A 26,681-nucleotide genomic window follows, 5' to 3' on the forward strand; every position below is an offset into this window, starting at 1 on the left:
CCCATGGACGACCAATGGCTGCCCTCCAATCACAACACGGGGTCAGAGGTCAGAGTGCGCGGTCGATGCCAGGCAGGTATTGGGGGGCCAGTTTTGGAACGGCCGCGGCGACAAAACCGAGGCACATGTTCTCAAACAGCTGACAAAGAACTTAAAGCAAAAACTGCTCAAATGATTGGAATTTTTCTCCTGGCAGCCTTAGAAAAAAAAAAGAAGAAGAGGAAGAAGAATTGACCGTGCCTAAACGCAAGAATGATTAACAAGATCCGGAAAACAAAACACTGGGCTGAAATGAAACCCCAAGGAACCTTTTTGGTGCAGGACAGACACATAAAACAGCGGCAGAGAACGGCTTTCACTGCCCCGGCGGGCGAGGCGGGCCGGTCATGGGTACTTCCCTTTACTAGCGTCACGCTGACAGACACTGGGAGGAGATGAAACACGAGGCCGGAGGCAGCGAGGAAGCCCGGGCCGCGGGGCAAACTTGTCATTTTGGTCGGAGGAACACCCAGACGACGCTTATGATAACAAGAGACGTCGTCGCGGCTCGATTGAAGGGGGAAGCGAAACCCAGACAATAAAGGTTAAATGTATTCATTACCGCTGGTGCGGAGCCAGACGGCGCGGCGTGTCCAGGAAACGATTGGCAGCTGGCTCGCACTTTTTTTTGGACGAGCATGAAAAGATGTCTTTGCAACGTGATAGGAGAGTAGGGTGGGGGTGGGTGGGGGGCTTTCAGGTGCTCACTTTTATACCGAGTGCGATTATCAACACCACTGCTCTGAGACACAAACCCTGCTCTTCCATACGCTCAAAGTCTCCACGACTGGAGTTGAAAACACGCCTTGGGAGTGTCGGGGGGGTGGGGGTTACACATGTGTTGCCACTTTAAAGACGGATTTACCTGCGAAGGTGAACGTGAGGGGACGGGACCAGACAAGCCCGCTGGTGTTAGAGGGGGGGAAAACAGTGACCTGCGACAACTCAAGGCATTCCTCAGAGACACACACACAAAACATCCTGCTGCATCCGGGACGGGAGGGAGGGAGGGGGGGGGCGGGGGAGGGCGGAGGTTACAGGGAGAAGGAAGAAAACAAGTCAACTCTTCCCCTCCTTTTGTGGGTCTGGCTAATCTCGAAAGCCTTACACGAAGAGAAAAAGGAAAAGGAAAAAAACCCGCTCACTCTATCAGGGGAGCAGCATCACGCTGGAACATGGAAAGCGGCTTAATTGTGTGAACGGCGGCGATTTTCGAGAGCAGATCTGGCCGCCGCAGCTTTAATGACTTTATGTCAGTGTGCATTAGCGGCGCAATCCAGGGGAACGAGCAGGAACCCACGGCTCGGCTCAGCCCGGCCCAGCGCTCCAACTATAGACACACACACACACACACAGGTGGCTTCCCTCAGAATGAGAGTCAGCAGTCAGCAATAGAAAAAAAAAAGAGGACGGGCCCGGTGCCGACTCTGCGTCTAATAAACTGTAATCTCATTAGGCCTTTAACAGGCTCCAGCTAGGATTTAGACACCGGGGAAGAGGAGGGGGAATATGGGAGGGGTGGAGGGGTGTTGGTGTTGAGAGAAAATTACAGGTGGGCCGACAGTCCCTCCCCCCCATCCCCCCCGACTCCCCCGAGACGCTGTCCAGAAGGTCATGGCTGCCTGTCGACTCGGTGGGAAAAACAGAGGAGGCGAGAGAAAAGTGCGAGTGTGTTGAGAGAGCAGGAACCAAAAGACCAAAGCGCTTTTTTTTTTTTCGAGAAAAAGAGAGAGAGAGAGAGAAAAATCCCAGAGGAGAGGCAGTAAGTATGTGTTTGCCAGAATGTGGGCAGCGTGAGGGTGTAATGACGGGGTTCCGTGGCGCAGCCAGAGGTCAGCCAGCGGGCCAAGAGGAAAGGCTTCGGCAACAACATGATGTCATCAAAGAGGGCCCGGCAGTGACTCACTCGCTCGAACCGAACCTCAGACGAGGGAGGTGCACAAGAATTTTAATGAGATACCTCTGCATAAGGAACCAATAAACAACATTTTTCCCTCCGAGGGAAATAAATCAACTGCGAGGACATGAAACACAAGAAGCCACCGCAGTTTTACTATAAAAATAACTCGTCGGGGGGGTGGGGTTGGGGAAGGGGCGACAATGTCTTGGGGAGTTCCTGCACCACCAGAGCGCTTCCTCCCAACAACCAACGGCAAATAAGAGTAAATAAATCAGCGGTTGGATATTCCTCGCTGCTCCAATGGTGGAGAGGAACCAGTCTGGGAGGTTCGATCCGAGGCGCAGGCTAACGACAGGCAACACTTCAGCTACATCTCAAAGAGGTACAGGTCCCCGCTCCTGTACGTTTTGTGCAAAACAATATGTTGTGGAGAAAGAAAAATAAATGAAATGGCTGCATTCCACTGATGACGTGACAGCGGCTGCGCTGTTGAATTGCTTCACTTGAGGAGGCCAGGTCGGCCGGTGGCTCCAAGTCTTGGCAGGCTTGTTTGCGTTGCAACAACGGCTCTCACCAACACAGAGCTGTCAGCGCTCCATTAAATGCCTCTCCGTCTGAGAGTTCTCCATTATTTCCAGCCACAGCTTCTGGAAGCACCTCTCTCTCTCTCACTCTCTCTCTCCAGTTCTGCTTCGAGATCTTGACATGTGCTTGTGTGCCGCCGACAGTCTAATAACTGATTCTTTTTTTTGGTTTTCTGTATCTCCTCTAATATTTCTAAATATCTCAGTATGGTCTAGCCACAAGCACATACACACATCTTCTGGCTCTTTGTTACAGGTTGTGGTGAGTGCAAATATATTCCAAGTAGGGATGTTAACAATTAAAGGATTAGCGATTAATTGTCAATTAAGAAGTGAATCGATTAAATTAAATTAGTCGCAATTAATTGAACATTGTTTACATGGGTAGTTAAAATCATTATAAAAGTGTTGAACACATGTAGCTACTGTAATGGTCATAATATGCCTAGAACAAGTTGAAATGTGACCCTTTAGAAGTCAACTTAAAGTCAGAGGATAAATGTTAAGGCCGTTTCTGCTGTTCTCCAATGTAAAAATGGGTCACATTGGACCCTCAACATTACTTAAGGGTTAAATCATGATTTCCTTACACATTTTTCATTGGGAAATTTAGATTCTCGGGAAAAATTCAAGGTCAATCAACTAACGATTAATGTGTTAATCGATAACTTGCATCCTGAATTCCAAGTGTCTCTCTATTGCCGTTGTGATTTGTCTGGAACTACAAGAAATGCAAGTAGAAAGTTAGTTGAAATGTGCGTGGAGAGATTGTTTAAAACATAAGAATGACGAAAATTGGAGCTCCTGAAGTGACCAAGACCATCGAGCACCACCTGATCCATCAGCTGAGAGGGACTTTATCAGCCTGGAAGGCACTTCCAGAGTTCAAGGGAGCCAAACTGACTGGAGCGCTGTCACGATAACTGAAGACATCCACAGAATCACCCCCTCACCCCCACCGATGGCTCCAACCCCTGGCTGCCGTGACTCCTGAACCCCGACCTTTGACCCCTCGCAGACAAACGCCACGGTTTTACTCTTTCTCACGCAAGAGCACCGCCGAGCTATCTGCTCTCAATCCGGGGGAACAAAATACCGTGTTACACGAGTCGACGAGGGCCGGGAGGAAGACAAAACACGGCTGTAACGGAGCACCGCGGAGGTGTGTCCGCGAGGGGGGGGTCGTGGGGAGGGCAGACGACGGCGAAGGAGGAGGATTCTCCGGGTCAAAAGCAAACGCCACGGCGGCGTGTCGGGCCACGGCGGCGGAGGAGCCTGCGTATGGCAGGAGCGGGGGGGGAACGCACCAAACCGTCGCTTGACACTCATCAGCTTCCTTTACCAGGAGCCTGGACGCACGCACACACATCTCTCCCTCAGCTCTCCCGGCCACTCTACACGTGTCGGCCGGTCAGCGAGATCAGAGGGGGCCTCAAACAAAACCCTGTTGTGCATCTGTCAGGCAGTCCCCGCCACCACCCCCCCGCCTTTCCCTCCCCTCGCGGCCATTCTCTGGTCATTTAAGAATCGGAGGTGGAGCCTGATCAGAGACGGCAACACAGGAGCTGCTTCAAGCTCTGAGGGACCTGCAAAAAAAAAAAAAAAAAAAAAAAAAAGAGAGAGTCTGAGGCCAACCGGGAACAAAAAAAAAGGAAAAAAGTGAGAGCGAGGGCGTCACTCGAGGGCCAGTGGAGCGCTCAGGCCGTCTGAGATGAGAATGGGCGGCGCACAAAGAGCTTTGATCTCAGCTTTTTATGTTTGGAAAACACGGCACCTGCAAAGCGGAGCCTCGTCTCCTTCTCCCTCCGTCAACGGAACGAACCCGAGGCGCAATGACTCAACAGCCAACAGACGGTCCACAACACAGCTGCTGGAAGCAGAACTGAAGCAGCGTTTTACACTCCTGTACCACGACCGAACGACCGCAGTGAACTGCACGAATCTCAGAGCATTAAAAAAAAAAAAAAACTACACGCCGCTTCCAAGTTTCCACCTCCTTTACGTCCAAAAAGCAGGTGCATCGGAGCTGAGAGGAAATTCCAAAACGGGCCGGCAGCCACTGAGTCACGCTACTGTGCAGCAGATGAGGCAGGTCTGCAGCCAGCCGTTAACAGGACGGTCTCTGAGCTCCATACCTGCATGCCAAGCAAGCAGATACACTATCAGCACGCGTCCACATTCCAGTAATTCTATGAAGGACCATCGTTTCATCTAAACTATCCTCCCTCCGTCGAGACCAGAGCTGCTCTCCATGGGGCCCATACTTTTTTTTTTTGTGAAATTTGTGGAAACAAATGGCAGGAAAATAACAATGACGCCAGGCAATCAAGAGATAGCAGCAGCAGTGTCGTTTTCCCACAAGTGTGTAAATAGTCGGAAAGAAAATTAACTTGGAAATCAAGAAAAATTTGTCTTACCAAATACTAAGTATGCAGTTTTGGCTTTTCATAGAAAGCAGATAAATAACAGGGTACTGGTACAAGAAGAATGTGCACTATAACATTGAGATATTGTGTGGTGTTTGCTGCCAGTGGCTCCTCTTATGTTGCACATTCTTGCTGAAGTGCAGCAACAAAAACAAACATAAAACTTACTTAAGACCGCCTCTCTTTCTTTCTCTTCCTCTGAGACTTGGTGAGATAAAACATATTTGTTTCCTACTCCCCTCTCGAAAGCTAATTTGTCCCATCTGTTTCAATAAAACTGCTGAAACGCAGGCATTCAATACTTCCACTCTGTTGTTCCCACCCTGCGTTTCTCATGTGCGTCCGCGGAGAAACGCTTCAGTGAGAATCCTGAAAGTGCAACACAGACTTTAACGGATAAAAATCATCAACAACTATCAAAAGCTCAGGAACTCTTTCTTGGAGGGGAGGAAAAAGTCAAGAGTCCGGGCCAGAGCGGAATGATTTCTTGGCTAAACTAATAACCCGTCACAATCGTGGTCATTAGTAACGGTGGGCTGCTAGTCAAGCGGCTGGCTGGCTTTGGGATCACCATGATAACGGTTAATCCACAGCGAAGATTAGCAAGCCAGCAATGCAACACGCTGCTTTTAATCCTCGCAGACTTTCCCCTCCCGCTCCCCCCCGTTTTGTTTCAGCTTGACCCCGACGACGGGAAACACAGATCCGCGCTCGCTGAACCGCGACGGGTCACGGCGGAGGAATACTGACCCGCACCAGGTTGCTCTTGGCCTGGGCTCGCTGCGGCTGCGCCCCTGGCGCGCCGGGCTCCCTGGCGGCGCCGCCGTGCGCTCTGGCCACCGCTCCAGATGTGCCGTTGGTGCAGGCGCCTGGTCCCGGGGCGGCCCGCCGAGGCCGCTGCTTGATGCCGTCCAGGAGGCGCACCAGGAGGATGTTGCTGGGCAGCTCGTCCACGGCGCACTCCACCAGCGTGCGGCACTCGGGGCAGCGCAGCTCGCCGCGCGAGCCCAGGATGCCCTGGAGGCAGCGGCGGCAGAAGGTGTGCTGACAGGGGAGGACCTTGGCCGAGGCATCCAGCCGCTCCAGGCACACGGGGCACTCGAGCAGATCCAACAGCACCGACTCGTCCATTCTCGCGCGTGCGTTCTCCTCCCACCTCCTTCAGCAGACAGACATGACGCCGACTTGCTTTCTGCTCGGGAGAAGGACCGACGCCGTCACGTCACTCCCATAGCTTCACCGTGGCCATGGCATCTGCATCAACTGTGAGGGTCAAAGGATGCAGATAAATTAGGCGAGAAACAGCTTGTGGCGGTAGGTCTCGCAAAGTTAAATGTAAGATTGGAATTCATTTGTTGAGCACAGAAACTGCAGCAATTTGTCTTGCAAGACGAAGCAAAAAAAAAAAACTGAAGGGAAAAGCCACAACGCAATAATAGCCAAGCGGACCAACTGTCTCTCATTAGCGTCATAAATATGGAGCAGAAAGGACGGGAACATTTAATTCACTTCACAGTGGTTAATTAACATTTGGAAATGACTATATTGGAGCAATTAGAGCGTTAAGAGGAAACAGACAAACCCTGCAGCGGGAGTGTCAGCCCGTGATTTGCCCCCTCGAGAACCAGATAAAAATCGACCTACCGAGCCCGTTATCGACACTGCGTGTCTGACACGCAATAAAAGTACCAGTAATGCTGCGTCCTAATCGGCTGGATGGAGCCGCGTACGTGTGTGCGCTATCTCACGAGAGCGCGGTAATCACGAGAAGGCATTAAGCGCTAAATCTCCCCCCCCCCCAAAAAAAGGGGGAAAAAAGCGTCACACCCGTCACGTACAACAGTAACTAAACATTACTCCGGGGAGGAGGAAAAATGTCAATATTACGTAACACATGGCAGCACGGAGACAACGTACGCACGGTTTACTTGTTTCGTGCCAGTGGCGGTTCCTCTGCGCAATACTTCGGGGCTATCTCGCCAAAAGTGCTAAACAAGGGGCAATAAAAGCGAGCGGAGGTGCCGCGGTGGCAAACTTAGCCTAGTTAAGTCCGATAGCAAAGATCGCTCGCTTCGCTAACGAGGGGGGTCTAACATGAGCGCTGTCGCCCCTCAAAGAAAACGGATTTAAAGTTTTCGCCGCGTCCGTACTCGAATTAACGGTTGTACGAGAGTTAACTGGGGGGAAAGGACCAACCAAAAACACAACAGAAATAAAACAAAAAGGAAATAGACAAGAAATTTGTCTTGCCGCTTCCAAAAAAACAGACCCTTGTCTTGTTGCGAGAAATCTCGCAATTATTTCCGCTTTCTTGCTAACGTTAAAACTCGGCAGCAAGCTACGCGTTAAATTAAAAGAACAAAAAAAGTACTCACTCTTTGACCCAAATGAAACGCTTCCCTCGGGTGTGTGCCGGTGTTCTCTGGAGGCTTCTGAGTAACAACTCTATCGGCGGCTGAAGTCGAACCTTAACACGACAAGGAACGCAGGGGAGACAACGGAACTCCGAGCGCCATGCTAGCAGCCCCACTTCTGTCCGGCTGCTCCGCTCGCTGTGCCGCTGCTAATAAGAGGGGAGGGGGGGAGGTTTGCGTACTTTACGGGCCGTCGGAAGAAAAAGCTTCACAAAGGGGGAGGGCGAAGCCCCATTCGACAGTGTGTAACATTTACAGAAATACACGATAACAGAAAATAGGACACAATTAGCAAAAGTATGTGGCCATTTATGTTGTTGAATATGTGGATTTTAGTTGAATTCGGTTTTTTTTTTTTGTCATTTGCTGTTAGTGTTACAGTGACATGATTGCTCACCCTAAAAATAGGCTTTGACTACATATCGGGGTTAAAATTGAAGCTAAATGGTCAATTGGATCGTCTAGCAACAGCTTTTAGTTTAAGCATTCTCTTAAACTAAAAAAAAAAAAAAAAAAAGAAAGAAAAGAAAGAAATGGCCAATGTCCTTATCCCATTTAATGGAATCTTGCATTGCCAGTATTGTTGGGTTAGTGCACAAATAAAAGCTAAGCGTACACAACAAAATTGGCCAGAGATTAGCACCCAGTTAGCAAACCTGGGCTTCAGAAAAAGGCAGCCTGGAGTTTGGGGGGGAACACATCTTATACCCATTACAGCACCAAATATACGTCCAACTACACAACGAGTGCGGAGCCAAGCAATAAATGTGTGATTGATTTTTATCTCATTCAGAAGCCAATGCAGAGAGATGGGGGGGGGGGGGGGGGCACAAATGAGCAATAAAGGAGAGGATTTATATGGAGGTGGCTCTCCTGTGTCACATGTGATCCAATGGGAGCTGGCAGGAGGCCCTCAGGTCATATTTCCTCCCAGTCAACCCGCCCCTGTACCTTGGCTGAGACAATGGCCCCTGCCCTCGTTTTCTGCTTGACCCTAGTGTATTTATTACGACACTCGGATTCTGCACACATTCCATGTTGTTTGCCAAAAGGCCTCGTCGGACATGGCTTGATGTTATTCAGAGAGGCAGTGACAGTGATTTGTAGACTTTGAAACGTAATAATCTGCAGTAATGGCTGCACCTGAGGGCAAAAAAACCCCACAATCTCTGTCAACACACACACACACACACACACACACACACACACACACACACACACACACACACACAAACAAGTGATGGAGGTGAGACAGCTGCGCTACTGCCTATAAATGGGGACAAGAAAAGCAGGAGGGGACATGGTTAGACATATGTCCCAATTTACATCAAGGAGGGTAAAACCTTGACAGATGTAGTGGCCCTCTGTTGTGCACTCCCGGTGCTGTAAATAGATTGCAATCATCAATGTGCGCAGTGTTGAAATGCAAACACGTAATTTTTCCAGAGAAGCAACACACACATTTGGCTGAGGAAACTATTACAGCGTATATGGTGTTTCCAAAGTTGACAAAAATATGTAATCAACTGCCCCCACAAGCTCTGCAAGAAATGAGACGAAGAAAAAAAAGAAGAAAAAATGTATGAATTGGAAGTTTCACTTTGGGGTTGTTCCCCTATTTGCCAGTTTCATTTTTAAACATACCAAAGAATGGAGTTCTACTGCAATTTTTTTTTTTTTTTAAATTTAGAATGTAGCATGTTTTTTTTCTCTATTCAGTAACAAAAATGACTGTTTTTATTTTTATTAAAGCCAGATTTTAACCAGTCCTGGTCCAATCAATACACAGCCGTTCTCATTAGATCTGGCCTTCTTTCAAGGACACCACATTGTATACTATTATAACAAATACCAGAATCTCAGGATGCAAGCATCTTTCACGGCATGATTTAAATTCAAATCCAATTCTAAAAACCCCTCTGGGGCTCTTGAAATTAAAAGCATCTTAAACATCTTCTGATTTTTGGAGAGAAAATAAGCAAACAAACTGAGCTACAGATTAAATATTCAACAGGTACATTTAAAAAAAAAAGAAGAAGAAAAAAAAAGAAGCTACATACACACAAAAGATGTAAAGGTTTCCTATGGCTTTACTTAGTCATGCCCAGATTGTTGTCTGATGGACTCCAGACTGCACAGAACTCAGCTGCCAGGGTTTAAACCCCAACCGAGATGTGATGACATCATCCTGCTTTAACCTGGCTCTCAGTTTGTCAGTGGGTTTTTTAGATTTTACTGATACACTTTCGACTCTTCATGACCTTTCAACCTCTTGCAATCCAGGACACACTCCTGGATCCTCGGGCAGTCGGTCTGGTTCTATGCGTACCAGATGTGCTGTTGAAAAACTGAGGTGACATCGCACTCACCCTATGGCCAAGTAAGGAACTTCTTTTAACTAGCTTCTTAAACAGTTTGATCCGAGAGAAATTATCACATTTGCTTTTCTTTGAACAGTTTTATCATCTTTTTTTGGTTAAAGTCGGTTTCCTCCCTCATGCCATTTTAATTGAGAATTCCTTTCTGGTGACTGTGGTGAGTAAAGCTTGCAACCTGGTTCTTGACAATAGAACATAGAACAGAGTAGAATAGAATAGTTTATTGTCATTTGCACAACAAGTACACGGAAGTACAGGCACATAGAAAATCTTGTGCATTTCTCTCAGTCATGCATTAGTCCCAAATACAGAAAAAGGCAGAACGTATAAAAATAGATACACACAGACAAATGCACGTTTAAAAAAGATGAGCGCTCTAAAACATGCTTATTATTAAGTAGATGATAGAGGCCCCTTTTCCTTAATATTATCAATACATTTTCCTGCATATGTTTCGTTCCCTGTAAAAATTCACCCAACCACCTCTATCTTATTTGAGGCCTCATTTATTGTCTCTTCCATTTCCTCCAGGTCGAGAGGTATCTAAGAATAGCACTGATGACTCCACGATTATTTGCCTCCACGAGCTGGTCGTCCTCACTGTCATCTGCTGTGCAACAGGATTCGTCAGTTGTCATGATACAGATGGCTCTTGGCTCACAAATCAACTTAGAGGCGCGACCCCTCTGACATAAAATATGAAGCCAAGTTAAAAGTTTTATCAACAGGTGGGTTCGCAAGAGTATAAAACTGTAGATGTGCACAAAATTAAAATAAAATATTAAAAAATGCAAACAGTGGACAGAATGAAGCCAAAATGAAACAATAAGACAATGAAAGAAGTGCAGAGACTCCTAGTTACCTGAGTACCACTCAGTGTCAAGGTCATCGGTACCATCGGTACCAGCGGTCCAGTCACTCATCTCCTTCTCCTCGCTATCACTGCTGCTCTCAGGCTCCAATCTGGTTTGAAGTGGGAGAAATTTCATAAATTTATTTCGCAGCCAACTGTGGAGGGCTCTTTGGGAACACAACATGCTGTCATCCATGTGCCCTCAACTTTTTTTTTCTCTTTATTTTGTCCTTCTATGTGTCTCAGGCTGAGGAACTGATTGATTGATAGAATCAGGCCACGTCAAAATAAGACGCCACTGAGCGTCTCTTGTCAGATTTGCACTGAAGCAATTGGCTGGAAATGATTCTCTTACTCTTCGGTCGCTGGTTTGGCGTCACCTTCGGTTTCCTCATGCAGGTCCTCACTTCGGAGGTTTTCTGGGGATGAGATGAAGTGATTTGGTAAAAAAAAACAAACAAACATGCATGTAGAGCATAAAGCCTTTCAGGAAGACATGGGGTTGTTTTGTGAGCTCAATAAAGGTCCCACTATATGCAAAATCACAGAAACAATCTTGTTCCTCCTGCTTCTTCTGGAGGATTTCTGGGACTCGTCCCTTTGTGATGTCATAAAGGGCACATTGATCCGTCCCAGCTTAATGTGAATACCATACCCCCAGCAAGGTGACGATAGAACTGTCTTTGTTCAAAGCATCACAGTTTTAGCAGGAGGCTGCAACTGCTGTTTGTTTCTGAACGTCTTCAAAGTGTTTTGGCAAATTAATTGTGTGACTCTGCTCCAACGGAGCCCATGATGCCAAACAAAGATCGGAAGATGGGTGGAACAAGGTCTGCAGCACTGACAGTCATGTGGGGGTGGGATCCAGCCGATGCCTCGAGGCTAAATGCAACCTAGCATGAATAGCGGAAAACAACAGAAATCAGAAGTGACACCGGGATCAACGGCAAACGCGTCTCGTTTCCAGAAAATGTGACTTGACGCCGAATAAATTTTCCCCTCCCTGGGTTTGAGCACGACAGATGAATTGTTTGTGACGGAGGCCAGCGTGCCGCGTCTGGGCTGAATTAGCTCGTGGGGTTTGGTCACTGGTGGAAGCCTCTAAAGATTATGAAAGACATCTGTAAGTGTTGTTGGCACATTGAGAAGGAGCCACAAGAGACACCATGTGTGGAAGTCCAGGTTGGAAAAGTCACACTTAGAATTTCTTGGGCAGGTCAAAAGGTAAAAATAAATGCACATATGTCCGTGTTTAAGTATAATGGGAGAATTTGACTGAGAAGCGGCCCTGCGATGAACTGCCGACTTGTCCAGGGTGTCCCCTGCCTTCGCCCTAAGACAGCTGGGATAGGCTCCAGCAGACCCCCGTGACCCTGAGCTCGGGACTAAGCGGGTATGGAAAATGAATGAATGAATGAATGACTGAGAAGCTCACCAACCTTCTCGGTACGCGCCGTCTGCTATCACCAGGTGAAGGATGCTTTGATAGAGGTGGCGATGCTCCTCCTCCAGGATGCTCGATGCTGAACTGCAGCCCAAGTCGATGTTCTCGTCATCGTCCATGTGCATCGCCTCAAATAGGAGGAAGGAGGGGGGGGGGGGGGGGGGGAAGAGCAGCCAGTCAGACTGAGATCTTTTAATGGTTATACCCGTATACCCTTATACTTGGAGCAATAGTGACGCTACCTTGATCTTGTTGTAGGCCTCAATGAACTTGCCCGGGCCCATCTGCTGCTCCAGCTGCGCTCGGAGATCCTCCAGACGGCCGCGGCTGCAGTCGTGATAGGCTGCCTCCACGCACTGCTCGTCAGCATCGCCGTCCGGCGCACAGCAGAATTCTTCTACTGGTACAGGGGAGGGAGGTCAAGTCAACATCAACGCCAAAGTCAAGCCTGTCAAGTTTTCAACTTGAGGAGCTTTTCCACGAGACCAGTGGCGAATAAATCTGAAATGAACTAAACAGAACTTGAGGTTCACCCACCCGAGTGCCACTCCTCAGTGTGCTGGCTGTTGATGCTGTGGTCCTCGTCTCCGGGGCAGCTTTCAGAGAACTCATCCACGGTCCTCCTGTCCTCGACGTCTTCTTCTTTGGTGAGTTCCGACTCGGCGTACTCGTCCTGGAAACTTTCCACTTCGCTGTATTCGTCGTAACCTCCCCCATGTTCTTCCACGGTGTCTTCTTCCTCCTCGTGACCTTCAGCCTCCTCCCTGCCTTCATGGATGTCCTCTTCACCTTCCTCCACCTCCTCCTCTTCCTCTCCACCTTCATAGGTGTCGTCGTCGTCATCCTCGACCAGCCCTTGGACCTCTGACACGCTGTGCTCAAAGTATCTCACAACGAGGTCCGAGGACTCGTCCAGGAGCAGCCCCTGGATGTAAGAGGGGATGTAGGCCATGTCTTCGTCCTCGAACGGAGCGTCCCCTTCTTCGTCGTCGCTGTACAGGTCGTTGTCGTTGTCGTCGTCATCGTCCGCGTCGTCCTGGCCGACGGCCACGTCGACCCTGTAAACGGGCCCGTGGACCACGGGAGGATTCCCATAAAAGTCTCCAGCAGCTAGTTCTTGAGGACTGCTGGGGGACTCGCCTTCCTCTCGCAGTGTTCTGTCCATGGGGGCCCGGACGACCTGCTGGTTGTCATCTACGGACACGCTGGGGGACAAAAGACATTACTGTTGAACATATTGTGCCTTTAGCGCTACGTGATGGTTAACTTGGTTAACTCTAAAGATGAGGCAGTCAATACCCCAAATGTTTTTAGTCTGGACAGCTTCTTAGATTTAGTTTATTACTCATTGATAAGAATCTTCAACCAGGTGTTATTCTAGCTATTCATTTAGCATTTAAGGAATTAGGAGACTTAAACCTGAAAATATTTAAGTCATCCATCCATGATCTTTGGTATTCCTCTTGAATTTTCTGATGGAACGCAACAAGAAACTGGTCTAACGGCGCCCTCTAAAGGTCTAAAAGAAAAATGAAAACTGCGACGCCATCCATAAAAGTTTCTTCTTCTTCCCTGAGATTTAAAAACAGCCAATGTGCTGAATTATTGACCAAACTTGGGAATTCTGACTTTCAAGTCAGGAGGGTTTCAACTTAAAATCCATCACTGTTTCCTTCTTATTGAGGTATTAGTTCATTCACTGTGCCTTTAATCTTAGAATGTTGAGTTTAAAGCAAAGCTGATCCATGCAAGAAGTACTAACTATGAAAGGATTTTTTTTATTTATTTTTTACTGTGTAGGGCATTCAAAGTCGATAGAACTGGATGAGAAGCATATGCAGAGAAGTGACCCACAGACTGAATTAACACCACAATTCTTTAAAAAAAAAAAAAGTGTTTATTCCATATAAAGTTGATTTAATATACAATTACAATTCATTTCCATTTGCTCTACCTTGTTACTCCGCTGCAGCCGCAGTCATGCTACGATACCCTGGCAAACACCCATCAACTCTTTCAGATACCTTCTGGTTGCATGGAAACAGTAAAGAACATGGAAGCCGTTTGCCTTCTTGGTAACTCGTCCGTTTCCTTTACGTTTAACGAAGAGCTGTAAGAAAAGGAGGTTTGACTGGTTTTCTGTGGTAAATCTTGGTACTTGATTTTCAGGGGAAGACCTGCTCAACGTCTGTAAGCTGCGGACGAGTGTGTGAGTGATGGGTAGAAAGAGCACCTGAGAGAACCAGTTATTTGCCTGGCAAAAAATAAAATAAAATGCCACTTGGTCGTACGACAAAAGCCTTGTGAGAGTTTTCTTACAGACGTTTCGTTAATATCTGACAGAAGCCTACGGAAAAAACTTTGGTTGGCCACCAACATCGACTTGATAATGCACTTTTGAAGGACACATAGGTGAGACTAACAAAGTGTCTGGTGCTGATAATCAACACTGTGGAACACGAAACTGGAGTGAACTACATCTTTCCGCATGCAGGTGTGTCCCTGAAACACTGTTTTAAAAGTCTGTGAATGCAACACGTCGTGCATAGATCTCAACGTCGGTGATGAAGGGCGATGGGGGGGTGGTGGTGGGGAAGACGTCGGACGTGCGATGCAGATTGTCGTGGCTGCAACCGTCCCGCTGCTGGGAAGGTTACTCGTCATTGTCTGAAAGGGATTGAAGAGAGAGGAGAACGTGTCAAGATCGGGGTCGGTTAGCCCGAGAGGAAAGAATATACTTGACATTCAAAGCCACTTCCGACAAAAAACTGTCATGTCCATCAACTGGTAGCAGGTGGAAGTACGCTAAGGGGCTAAACTATTGATGCTTAACATTCCACAACCAGAGAAGTGAAAATTTAACATTTACCAAGAATCTGTAAAACTTTTTGACAGAAAAACGAATATATCAAAACGGTCAAAACATCAGCAAAAGGTCAAATTTTTATAAATAATGACTCGAGGACAGCCTTTCTGAAAAGCACAACAAGTAAAATGAGCATAGGAAGGAATTCTCTCGTTTCTTGGGGGTTGACTGACAGCATGGACTCACTGAAAAACAGGCCCTGAAACCTTAAAAAAAACGATTAAAATAATTTTTGGGGAAAAAAAATATAGCCTTGGAGATATTTCTGTCTTCTACCTTCTTGGTACGCGCCGTCGGCCATCACTAGATGCAGGATGTTTGGGTAGAGATGTTGGTGTTCGGTTCCCAAAATGCTCAACACCAAACTGGAGGCGAGGTCGATGTTCTCATCTTCATCTTCATGTATCGCCTCAAAATAAGGACAAAAAAAACACACGTGTTTGTGCCGTTCCACTGGATCGGTTTGAGGAGTAGAGAGTGTAGAGTGAAGCAAGAGTACCTTAATCTTATTGTAGGCCTCGATGAACTTCTCAAAGCCCACCTGCTGCTCCAGATTGAAGCGAAGCTCCTCCAGCCGACTGAAGACGCTGTCGTGATACGCCGCCTCGGCACTCTGGTCCTCGGCGCTGCCATCTGTTGGCCAGGAAGGAATTAGCGGTTCGCATCGCAGCGACAGGAACTTTGAAAGACGATGAATTATGAACATTTCGTAAAAAACGAATGAATGAAATGAGTGAAATGTCCGTCGTACCCGAGTGCCACTCCTCGTTGAGGCGGCCGTTATTACTGTGCTCCTCATCGCCAGGACTCCCATTGGAGCATTCCTCCCCCTCCTCTTCCTCCTCCTCCTCCTCCTCCTCCTCGCCCTCTGCCTCTTCCTCATCCTCATTGTTCTCATCCTCATCCTCATCCTCATCGTCGTCTTCGTCGTTGTCCACGGCCATCCCGTTGTTGTCCTGATCCATCTCTGCTGCCAACCGGCTGAAGAGCTCTCGGACCTCCGGAGGGTTTCCGTTGAAGTCTCCCGCGCCGAAATCAGGAGAGCTCCTGATCAGGTCGTCCTCCTCCTGCAGCAGTCGCTCCATCGAGGCCCGGATGTCCTGCAGGTCTTCGTCCTCGTACGCGCTGGAGGAGAACACAGGAGTTTGATTCGAGGGACACGTCACTCGCAAACTCACCATTCCTTTCTGGAGTTACTCAGCGACGTCTTACTCTTCAGCCTCCGACTGCTCGTCGTCTTTGGCCGCCTCCTCCATGTCCTCAATTTCCAGGTTGTTTTCAGGGGCGGCGTCGGAATTGGTGGCTGCGGAGTTTGGCAGAGAGCTAAAGAGACTCGTCAGGTCTGGCAGGGAGCAGGTCCGCAGCATCTGACGGGGTCATTGAAAACAAAACACAGGGACGAACATGATTTACACGCCTTGTTGCAGACGCAACATTCAGTTTCATAAAAAGGAAATTTCCTCGATGCCTTTAAAGTTTTTCTTCAAAGCATTTTTTCATTCAGTCTTTTTTCTTCACCTTTTATTTTACAATTACTCTTTATTATGTCTGTGTGTATATTGTCAGTTCTGTTTTCCCTGTCCGCAATGTGTCCTTTTGGGCACCGAGTGGCGCAAGTCGACCCTGTCTGCCTCTTCTTCCCTTGTTCCAGGTGCTGAACGGTTTTGGGATTGGCTGGTGCCACTATTTAAGGAGGAGGACCACAGCTCATCACTCTCTTTGTTCTTCTCCTCGCTCTCAACTGGAGGCCATGTGCAGCAGCAGCACAACTAGTCGTTGTCTCAGTGCATCATGTTAAGTTTGCTCTTACAATTGATAATTTCCCGAGTTCCTCTTTTAAACAGTACACTTATGGAACAATCTGAACAAAGAAACCAAAGAATCCAAATCAAACATTACATTTAAAGCTAGTATGTTAAAGAAATACAATGAAATATGTTGGTTTTGTTTGATTGTTATACCATTGTCATTTTTTTGGTGTTGTTTCTATGGTATCTGAATTGTACCTTGGGAATTGAAAAGGAATGTGACTTTCTGTGTTGGCTGGCAGCTTTTTTGTTTTATGTTGTCTATGTAGTCTTCTTTCTGCTCCCTTTTATTCTAACCTGGAGAACGTTTGAATTTATATTAAATTGTTTTTATTTTTTTATAAAGAATGAAATAAAGAATAAACAAACAAACAAACGAATACTAGCCTGTGTGTGTGTGTGTGGGGGGGGGGGGGCATTTTTATTGAAACCCTTTTCTCCTGTTATCAACTAAGGAGGTTCGTTTTGTTGTCATTTATCTTGTTATATTCCTCCAATAGGTGAATAAAATCCATCTTGTGGACTGTGATGTGCATGGTCTTCCTTGAAAGCTGGGAGAGGGTGGAGAGTCTTTGTGTTGTGCTCGAGTTCCCCCTACACTGGGGCATAACACTCCTGCATTTTAGATAATTAAACCTCTTCCTCTCCCCCCCATCTTTTTTGTTTAGATTTCCCGTTGTTGTGAACGTCGCTGTTTTATCACCTTGGGGTTGTTGGCGTCAAACATGCCCGTCGACAGGCCAATGAGGAGGGCGTTGTGCTGCCGGGAGCGCAGCGGCGAGACGGAGCGCGAGCGAGAGGCCAGCGAGGAGGACGACTCGTCCATGGAGGACTGGGCGGAGAGCAGCGCCAGCGCGGCAGCACGGCGGTGGGCTGGCGAGCACAGCTTGACAAACAGAGGCTCCTCGTACTGGGCCGAGGCTGGGGGCAGGGGAAGAGGAGGGGCAGGAAGTGGGTGGAGTTCGATTCAGATAATAGTCAGACAGAATAAAATAATGAATACCATCCTAAAACAACAAAAACACAACAATCTTGACACCATACCAGGAGGTTCATGTGGCTTCCCTGCAGCCTTCTCAGCCTCTTTGGTGCCTTCTGGTCTTATGACGCCCTCTGCAGGCCTGTTGGAAAAATGCATCATTGCGTTGCGAAAAATGTGGGATATCCCTTTAAACAAATGAAATACGGAAGAGGATTAGGGCCACAAGAAGAGAGAAAAATTAAATGAATTAATAAAGTTTCCAAATCGAGAATACAGTTGAAATTTCGAGAATAGAGTTCACGTTTTGTGCAGTTTACTTTTAACTGTGTTAATCCACCATCCATCTAGTTTACTTGCCAATTTTCACTTTATTTGCTTCAACTTTATTAATGAAATTTCTACTTTATTCACAAAATTTCATCTTTTTTTTACGTCAAATTTATTCACGAAATTTCGTCTTTTTACATTAACTTTATTCACAAAATTATAAACTTTATTCACAAATTCAACTTAAAACTCGAAATAAAAACTTCTGTTCTTGTAGCCCTAATCCTCTTTTGTAATAAAACGAGTTGCACACAGTAAACTGCTGAACAAAATATTAACAATATTATATATTAATGATAATGATAAATACGGTAGTCACTTTTTCTGTTGGTCCTCGTGTTTCCATGCCTGCTGCACGTCGTTTGGGGGACCAGCGGCGTGTTTAGGCGCCTCTTCCAAAACCACAGATTCCATGTCGGCTGGATCTGGGAGGATTTAGAGCACATCAGACTGTAACTTCCTGCCACAGACGGTCCAAACTGAATTGAACTGAAGCCTGCAGGCGAGTGTTGGAGCTGACCCTGGGTTTCGGTGCTGCTGGGGGGTCGCGGGGCTCCTCCCACTGCCTCCTCTGCCACACTTCCTTCCTGCTGTGACGCCTTCTGCACCTCAGGGCTCAGCGCTGCAGGAGGCGACGTCGCCTTGCTGGGGTGAAGCCCCTCTTCAGGTGTCTTCACTGCCATCTGTTGAGGCTTATCTATGGGAGATTAAAAATTCTTAATTATTAAGTACATAGTTACTGACAGACAAGTTGAAATAGCTTGGCTTTATTTTCACTGTACTATAAAGAAAACAAACAACATCAGTAAAAGGTAAAAACTTGCTAAACAAGAAAGCAGCTCTTTAACATCTTGCGCCACCAACCAGAGCTCTTTTCCCTCTGCAGGCAGAGAGAAGATTCCTCCTCACAGATGGTGACATCCTCCAGCGGCAGCGTGAGCGGCTGCAGCTCCGCCTCCTGGAGCACTTTCAGCACCTGGGAGTCTGGATTCATCCCCCACACCTTCCTGGGAGCGTCCTCGTCCAGGCTGCCAATCTGAAGAACCTCGCCAGCTGTTTGCTCTGGGGTGGTAAATGCAGAGAGATAGAAGATGACTTCTCCAAGGTTCCCGCAGCGGATTGATGGGAGCTGGATGCGTCTTCTCTCTCTCTCTCTCTCTGTGTCAGACGTGCGGTTTTAGGGAACCCACCGATGGTGGTGAAGCACGTCTGCTCCAGGGTCTGCTGAGCCAAAGGTGGCTCGACGAGCGGAGCTCCAGCTTCCCACTTCTTCCGGTCTCCAGCTGAAGTGGGTCTATTTTCCATGGGGGAATCTGCAGAGAGAGTGACAAGAAAAGGTACACAAACAATCCGTCCATCAGTAATGAACACAGGAAGAAGTCTTTGGAGATTGCAAAACAAATACAGACGGAAAGAAATGAGTGAGTTTTATCCTGTCTGCCTACCAGACGACGTGTCACAGCTCTGCTCCGAACTTTGCTCCAAGCTTTGCTCAATCACTGGAACCACTGGCAGTTCAGCTGCCTCCCACTTTTTCCGGTCGCCATTGGAAACAGGACGCGCCTCAGCAGCAGACTTGTCCTGTGTGGCGGCGGAGCAGGAACTGGGCTGGGTAGAAGGTGGCGCTGCCGTCTCAGTCTCCTCCACTGGGCTCTGGGCTCTCAGGTTCTGGTTGAGTCTGCGCAGAATCTGCTTCTTCTCACTCTGTGACTCAGACGGAAAAAACAACACATTAAATATTGTAAAATTTTGGATTTGGCACAGCAGTGAAAACAAACGACCGCTGGACTCCTGGAAGTTTACCTGGAAGCTGGCGGCAGACTCTGGTTCAGGGAGGGTTTCTTTGAGAGGCGTTATCTAGTGAAGACAAAAGAAAACAACAATGACAAAACTGAATGTTGAATCCGTGCTGTGGTGTGGGGATAAACCTAAAAAAATACTGACTGCTCCGACGTTCTTCAGTGCAGCAGTCATGGATATGGCTGAGCTGGGTAGGGCATTGGGTGCTAGCAGGGCTGGAGCTAGCAGAGCTGGAGGTAGCAGGGCTGGAGCTAACGGAGCTGGAGCTAGCGGGGCTGGAGCTAGTGGGGCTGGAGCTGGCGGGGCTGGAGTTTTGCCTGCAGGTTCCTGCTGAGAAGCACTGGCCTGGGCTGGAGGTGGACCGTCTGAGGTAGATGCTGCTGCTGATGCTGATTCTGCTGCTGATGCTGCTGCTACCACTGCTGCTGCTGCCGCCACCGCTCCGTTTCCCCCCGCCGTGGCATACTTCATCCGGGCTGCAAGCTTCCACAGGACACGAAGAAGAGGGACGAAGTTCAGCAATAAGTGCCGGACTGAAATGAACCCTCTTCAGTTCAGTATTAGTGCACATCCCGAGTGGCTCGATGGGGAACTTACATGGTCCTCCCACGCCTTCTTTTCTTTCTCGTGCGCTTCTCTCCTCTTCTTCTCCAGTTGCTCTTTCAGCACGGCAGCGCGGGCGTTGGCTTGGGCCTTTGGGGTTTACAAGTGCGTCATAAAAAACAACAACTATCTGATAGGCCATAGAATGTTATGGTGATGTTATGCTGAAAGGGAAAAACAAAACAAAACTTGGGACAGACTCACTTTCACAGCCTCGATCTTCTTTCTCCTGAGCTCCGCCTCCTCAGTGGACTCCTGGCTGTCAGAACCGTCACTGTCGTACTGCAAAAACAAGCGTTTGAGGGGTTTAAAACGTCAGGGTGAAGCCGATGGTGAGAGGCGCCCGACGGAGGGCGAGCGCACCTTCTCTCCTCTGAGCCGCGCTTTGATCTGCTGCCGCTCGTTGAAGTTCTGCAGGCGGATCTGCCTCAGTCTCGACAGGTACTCCTGAGGAGTGGATGCGCCAACGTTACATGATGTGGGCTGAGCACGCATGCAGTTTTATAAAAAATTAAGAAATTAGATTGGCGACACCTAAAGGAGTCAATAGTACATAAAGGTGCAGCACATTTGCAGGGATGATGTCTTGTGATTAGAGACGATGTTAGCCTCTAGCGCTCAGATAGCAAAACATGAACTCACTTTGCAGTTTACATTGCGATAACAAACAAAACAACACAAAAAAAGCTTCAAGGACACAACTGAAAAACTGGAGCAACGTGGGCATTTGATTTGGGACATTTTGCAAGACGAAACACAAAAAGAAAAAAATGGTGTTTATCATGTAGCAGCCATCACGAGGAGGAAAAAAAAAATCAACAGCACAACCTGCTCATAATGGAGGTGGAATAAAAAAATAAAACGTGTCTGGCATGGGATGTTGATGCTGGGTTGAATTATGACTGCGGCAAAATGAAAATAGTGCAGACGTGTCGGGGAAGATGAGGCAAGCCAGGCATGCTGTCGGTGAGGCCGGGCCCTTGGCTCCTCCTACCTCCTCCTCCTTGTTGGCCCTCGGCCTCCTGCACCGAAATGACACCGCCCGGCTCCCAAAGATGGCCGACAGGTTTTGCCGCACTCCCTGTTCACGGTCGGATTTGACCACATTTTAGACCGGATGCAGCCCTCCGACACTTATCAGAACTCTTATATGAGGAATCCTAGTGACTGAACCGTGTTGAGAGCCACTGTAGCTCAGGCCAGGGCGACAGATTGTGTTGTTTCTAATGCAGTAACACTTGATGCAGAGATAAAGGCTCGGCAAAAAGGCGCTGAACATGATGAACCTGAAGAAATACTAAACCAGGCTTCACAAACGTTTAATCAGCTGCATTAAACTGGTGGAGAAGGTCCAGAACATCCCTGAACACTGAATCCGGAGCCAGCCGGGCCACTTACCAGCTGCCCCTCTGCACGGAACTTGTTCACCATGGCTTCTCTCTTCCGCTGCAAAAACTCTTCCACCTGATAGGACCGAGCCGGAGCCATCTGAGCGACTTGCCTGAGAACAAAGCGGGACAATTCCTCCGTCACTGCTTTTCTGCCCAGCGCGGATGCAGAGCTGCGATTCCGCACGGCTCACCTGCTGAAATGGGCTTGTCTGGAGACGTGCTGCAACCTCTGAAGTTCCCTCTTGATCGTGTCCGGGTTGAGGGGCTGGCCACGGCCATTGGGCAGCACTGGGCCAGCAGCGGCTGGGACCCTTCACACACACACGCAAGTGACGGTGTTAAAAAGGATGGCTGGAAACATTTGAAACAATGAAGAGGACTTGCCAGAACTCACCGGAGTGGACTGCCTGGTGCTGGTGAGGAGCCTTCCCTGCCTTTAGGCTGAGCTTTCGCCATCTGGTCCAGCGCAGCATGGTAGTGTTCATACGGACCCTTATTTTGGGCGGGGCCCGCAGGGGGAGGAGCCTGAGCAGCGAACGGGACGGCCCGCTTCACACCACCGACAAAACACTGTGCAGGGAGGTCGGAGAAGAAGAGTTGGGGGGGTCATGTGACCACATTGTACGACGTGCAGGTGTTGAGCGAGCGATGAATCCGGGACATCACCTTCCTCTCTGGGCTGCTGCCGCCACTCAAAGTCAACACATGCTTCCAGCCTTGTTCTCGGGCTTGATTTATGCGGTTGAGCTGCGATGGATGACAGAATCATCATCAGTTCAACCAGGAAGTCATTGATGTATTGCCACTTTTCCATCAGAGTTTTCTGCACGGTAATATTATGAGGAAAACAATATCAAATAGAGGTGGTCACATAACAAGAAGAAAGAGACACTCACCTTTTCCTTCTCCAGTCTCTTCATCCGTTCAGCCTTTAGCAGGAACATCTGAATAATTAATAATTTGGCAAAAAAACAACAACGAAGAAGAAGAAGTGGAGACAAGACGATGCACCAACCTGCTCCTTCTGCTTCTGCTCCATCTGCTCCATCCTCCTCTTCCTCACGGCATCCTGCAGCCGGAGGAGAAAAAAAACAAGCAATGTTTCGATGAGAGGAGAATCGCAGAGGAAAAACCACTGGTATTGAGGTGAAGAGACAGCGGCACTGCACGGCCGCTGGGCAGGTAGATTAGGGAGGAGAAGGTTGGTTAATGCGGGAAAATAAAGAAAATGAGAAAGGGCGCTCCTTATGGGCTGGGAGAGAAAAAAACTGGTCAGGGTGGAATTTAAGCTTTAGGAGCGGGAGGAGAACTAAGGATGCTGGAGGGAAATGGTCGTCGCGTGCGTCTAAAAAGGGGGATTTCCGACAGTACATTCAAGTCAGGCGGGGCTCTCAGCTGTACCTCGTGTTTCCCCCTCTCTTCCTCCACTTGACTCACTCGTCTCTGTTGGCGAGCTGGGAGAGGAGCCTGGGCAACATATGACACTGCGATTCAGAGTGAAGCCAACACACTACGATGCAGAAACAAACACACACACACACACAAATCGCACCCACGCATGGAAATTCCCTCCAACGTGACAAAACAAAGCAACTTGGTGGCCAAAAACTGGCTTTTGTTTTTTTTTTCAAACATGGCGAACAGACAGCAAAATCGTGAACGCGGCCGAAAATGGAAGAACAGCTTTCCGCCGATGCCCTGCGACACCCACCGCTTTGCTCTTCACCGCTGGTTTCCTCTCAGCAGGTTTTTTGGTAGCGTCCGACACCTTCCTGGCGGCTAAAGGCACTCCATATTTGCAGGCTGGTTTGGTAATCTTCTGAGCTGGGGTCTGTGGCACGGCGCCAGGGGCAGAACGCTTGGCTGTACAAAAACAATCAGCCATGACGAGACGATAATTGTAACAATCACGTTATAAAAGTTAACTCTGCGCCTCGGCAGGGCTGCAGAACTCAGTGCTGAAACTCTGAAATCTTGAACGTCCTTCATGGCTCCAACAGAAAACATTTTCAGACTTTGTATTATGCATCTAGGTTGAGGCAGCACTCACCTGGTGGTCCCTGTATCGCACCCACTTTAGGCTGCTTGTGAAGAAAGGTGTGGTGGAATTCCTGAGCAATGATCTGAAACCGGTGGGGAATCGTTACTATCAGAGCACATGGCTGGTTTTGAGGAAACGATGGCTTACCTGTGGCGTGAGGAACTTCTCAATCCTGCAGGACAGGAAAGCTTTGTCCAGGACGATGCAGACGGACGGCCGCTCCCGAGGGTTGCGCTTGAACAGCTGCGCCAACAGAGAGCGAAGTTCCTGGGAGTAGTGCACGGACACGGGGGGGTAGGAGCCCCGGATGATCTTCAGAACCAGGTTCTTCATGTTGCCAGCCTCAAACTGAGGAGAGTTGATATTCAGAACATGTCAGGAAACCCTGCAAAATTTCTTAAGAAAAAAAAAAATGAAGGAAAAATACTCATCCTGAGATGCGGGGAGGAGATGAAAGCAAGTTCCTCATTAAATATACATTATTTAGCTAACACTGAATACTCACTGCATGCTTAAGGGTGCACATTTCATACAGGACACATCCCAGGGCCCAAATATCACTGCAGAGAGGAAGGTGGGGGAGACGGGTGGGGATAACGCAGAGATGAACAGACGGGGGTAAATTTCAGGAGCAGTTTTACATCAATTCACAGGGGAAGCAACAGGCAATGCAGGGATTTTCCTTTATCAGCCACTGAAGGACAGAAGATCGGACTGAAGGCTGCTCTGCTGCTTAAACTGCCATGTCGTCACTAACGGCGGATTAGATTACATGTACACTTCGAATAGCCGAGAAGCCGGAATCAATTCCGGCTTCCTGCTGCAGCAACACGGACACGTTCAATGAACAAAGTGGAAATGTGACACTTTCACTGACAGACTCGCCCTGCATTTCAGACTCAGCCAAGAAAGTAGAATTCAGTTCACGAGAGCATACAAGTAAAACAAAAAAAAAATGGTAGCTGTGGCAAAACATAGAGAGGTACCTTTTGTTGTTGTATGGTTTGTTTTCGCAGATCTCTGGTGAAAGGTAGTACGGCGTGCCAATACACGTCCTGGCCAGTTCAACGGTGCTGCAAAAGGTTTAGAGCACAATGCATTTGGTGTCATTTTGTGGACCTTCTAGAAACCAGCAGATTGAGCCATGCTTGCAGGTTTCAACCCACCTGTTCAGAACCCTGGCGATGCCAAAATCTCCGAGCTGCACAGTCCCATCTTTAGTCAGGAATATGTTCTGAGTGGAGAACATGGGGAGAGTTCTTAGCCAAGCAAAAGCATCATCGCTGGGGGAAAAGACAGCGCTGTTGCACCGAGACGCACCTGTGACTTGATGTCCCTGTGGAGGATTTTGCGGTCGTGCACGTGTTTCAGCGCCAGGCAGATCTGGACGAACCAATCCAGGATCTGCACAGGAGATGGGAGAGAGAGGGCGGCTGCGTTCAAACTACACTCTGTACAATGTTCTCCGCTGTTCATTTTACTGCACGACGAAAACACAGCGAGAGCTATTAGACGGTTACCTGCTCTTCGGAGAACAGCACTCCTTTCTGGGAGTTGATCTTCTTGAAGAGGTCTCCACCCTCACAGTAATCCATCACGATGTACAGGCAGCCGCCCTCTGCAGGGAATTCCGTAGAGGGTTTGGAAAAGTCACACACGTGCAGGACTAAAATTGAGCTTTCAGGATTGAAGCTCAACATTGCATCTGCTCCATAAGACTTTTTTTTTTTTTATATTGTATTTATTATTGGTTAACTCTCGCGTCATGGCAGGATTTCACTGCAAGAAATTGTCATGAAGACACAAAGCAACAACAACAAAGCAGCAGGTTGTGTGGTCACCTTCAAAAGACTCTTTATACTGCACAATATTGGGGTGGCTCATGTTGGCGAGGACGGCGACCTCCTTGCGAGACTCCTGCCTCTCCTTGCACGACATCTGTCAAAACAAGCGGCGGCGGTGAGGGGGGAGAGGTTGCAGCGAAACAGCGGACGATAAAAGCATTAGCCCGTGCAACACGGCGCGCGTGCTCTCACCCCGGATATGCCAATCTCCTTGATGACATACTGGCGTCCATCCTCTTTGGACTTCACGAGGACAGCCTTCCCGAAGGAGCCCTCCCCGATTTTCTTCACCTTTTCGTACTTGTCCATGTTAACACAATGGCTGGATCCTCATGCTGAGTCTGCACGGGGAGGAGCAGAGCGGGTTATTTGCTTCATAATCGCACAGACATCGACAGTGGGGGTTTAAACAAATGTTGGCATTTTTGAAAATGGCAATAATTTAAACCCTCGCGGCGTTAGACAGCTTCACTTGCGCAATCCAGGGCGATGTCAGGGCGGCTGTGATGCCCAGGCATACATGCAACACCGCTGGATGCGGAGGAGCTACGGTTACCGTTACATGCACGGAGATGGGCCAAAACAACCTCAACAGTGGAAAAGGAATAAATGCGTTGGGGAGGCGTGTTAAACTTCAAGTATACACGTGGCTCAGGTGGCGGCGGTTAGTAAGAGCTAGCAGTGAGAGGCTACCGTCGGGCTTACCATCAGTCGTCTCTGCTGTCTGTCTGACAGAGAGGCTTTGCTGCTTTGGCTTCCGCCTTCGCGCCGCTAGCTAACGACAGCCCCGCCCCTTGCCTCGTTTTCATTGGCCAAGTTCGATTTTTAAGACCGCCGATTGGCTAAATTGGCTGACAGTCATCTCGCTCTCACAGCAACATTCCTCTGCCTCGCCCCGAGCGGAACTGTTGCTGTGGACATTTTCCATGACAACGGCAAACCAACCATGACCCATGAAAGCGCTTAAGACAGGGGTTGAAT

General features: G+C 48.3%; 3 protein-coding genes across 12 annotated transcripts in view; all 3 read right to left on the minus strand.

Annotated features, from left to right (window-relative positions):
* Positions 1-7,512, minus strand: part of sh3rf1 (SH3 domain containing ring finger 1) — a 31,259-nt gene extending 23,747 nt beyond the window's left edge. For 2 of the 3 annotated variants that reach the window (XM_076045444.1, XM_076045443.1), the window contains exons 1-2: positions 7,325-7,511; positions 5,700-6,212 (exon numbers count right to left, since the gene is read on the minus strand). In XM_076045444.1, the coding sequence (XP_075901559.1) occupies positions 5,700-6,080 (381 nt within the window). In that variant the 5' untranslated portion in view covers positions 6,081-6,212; positions 7,325-7,511. Of the gene's footprint in view, positions 1-5,699; positions 6,213-7,324 lie in introns of all 3 variants that reach the window. The other variant, XM_076045445.1, reaches the window with a different exon arrangement.
* A 2,435-nt stretch (positions 7,513-9,947) lies between these two features.
* LOC142900861 (uncharacterized) lies at positions 9,948-13,694 on the minus strand. 4 transcript variants are annotated; one of them, XM_076045452.1, is made up of 7 exons: positions 13,458-13,694; positions 12,576-13,243; positions 12,281-12,435; positions 12,034-12,166; positions 10,950-11,013; positions 10,604-10,704; positions 9,948-10,351 (listed from the first exon to the last, which is right to left on the minus strand). In XM_076045452.1, exons 1-7 carry the CDS (start codon positions 13,478-13,480, stop codon positions 10,248-10,250), a joined length of 1,248 nt encoding a protein of 415 aa, XP_075901567.1. In that variant the 5' UTR covers positions 13,481-13,694; the 3' UTR covers positions 9,948-10,247. The 4 variants fall into 4 exon arrangements, with proteins under 4 accessions (XP_075901567.1, XP_075901564.1, XP_075901565.1 ...); XM_076045449.1 differs by having other exon boundaries at positions 12,281-12,438; XM_076045450.1 differs by having other exon boundaries at positions 9,948-10,348; positions 12,281-12,438; positions 13,458-13,692.
* A 227-nt stretch (positions 13,695-13,921) lies between these two features.
* LOC142900857 (serine/threonine-protein kinase Nek1-like) lies at positions 13,922-26,627 on the minus strand. Of its 5 annotated transcripts, none has more exons than XM_076045439.1 (36): positions 26,406-26,627; positions 25,893-26,041; positions 25,698-25,794; positions 25,377-25,474; positions 25,177-25,260; positions 25,023-25,090; positions 24,843-24,929; positions 24,362-24,416; positions 24,004-24,204; positions 23,866-23,938; positions 23,527-23,678; positions 23,217-23,282; positions 22,831-22,884; positions 22,712-22,744; positions 22,482-22,562; positions 22,210-22,385; positions 22,007-22,126; positions 21,823-21,925; positions 21,419-21,505; positions 20,788-20,871; positions 20,629-20,706; positions 20,419-20,514; positions 19,966-20,304; positions 19,825-19,878; positions 19,467-19,725; positions 19,212-19,334; positions 18,886-19,083; positions 18,542-18,718; positions 18,341-18,446; positions 17,757-17,833; positions 17,416-17,633; positions 16,117-16,271; positions 15,656-16,029; positions 15,404-15,537; positions 15,181-15,313; positions 13,922-14,705 (listed from the first exon to the last, which is right to left on the minus strand). In XM_076045439.1, the coding sequence occupies exons 2-36, from the start codon at positions 26,007-26,009 to the stop codon at positions 14,692-14,694; spliced, it is 4,371 nt and encodes a 1,456-aa protein (XP_075901554.1). In that variant the 5' UTR covers positions 26,010-26,041; positions 26,406-26,627; the 3' UTR covers positions 13,922-14,691. The 5 variants fall into 5 exon arrangements, with proteins under 5 accessions (XP_075901554.1, XP_075901553.1, XP_075901556.1 ...); XM_076045438.1 differs by having other exon boundaries at positions 22,712-22,759; XM_076045441.1 differs by lacking the exon at positions 23,217-23,282.
* Between the last annotated feature and the right edge of the window lie 54 nt (positions 26,628-26,681).

The sequence above is a fragment of the Nelusetta ayraudi genome, unplaced genomic scaffold, assembly GCF_046127955.1.
Source record: "Nelusetta ayraudi isolate G7.1 ecotype Tasmania unplaced genomic scaffold, CSIRO-AGI_Nayr_v1 ptg000084l, whole genome shotgun sequence".
Taxonomy (NCBI): Eukaryota; Metazoa; Chordata; class Actinopteri; order Tetraodontiformes; family Monacanthidae; genus Nelusetta; species Nelusetta ayraudi.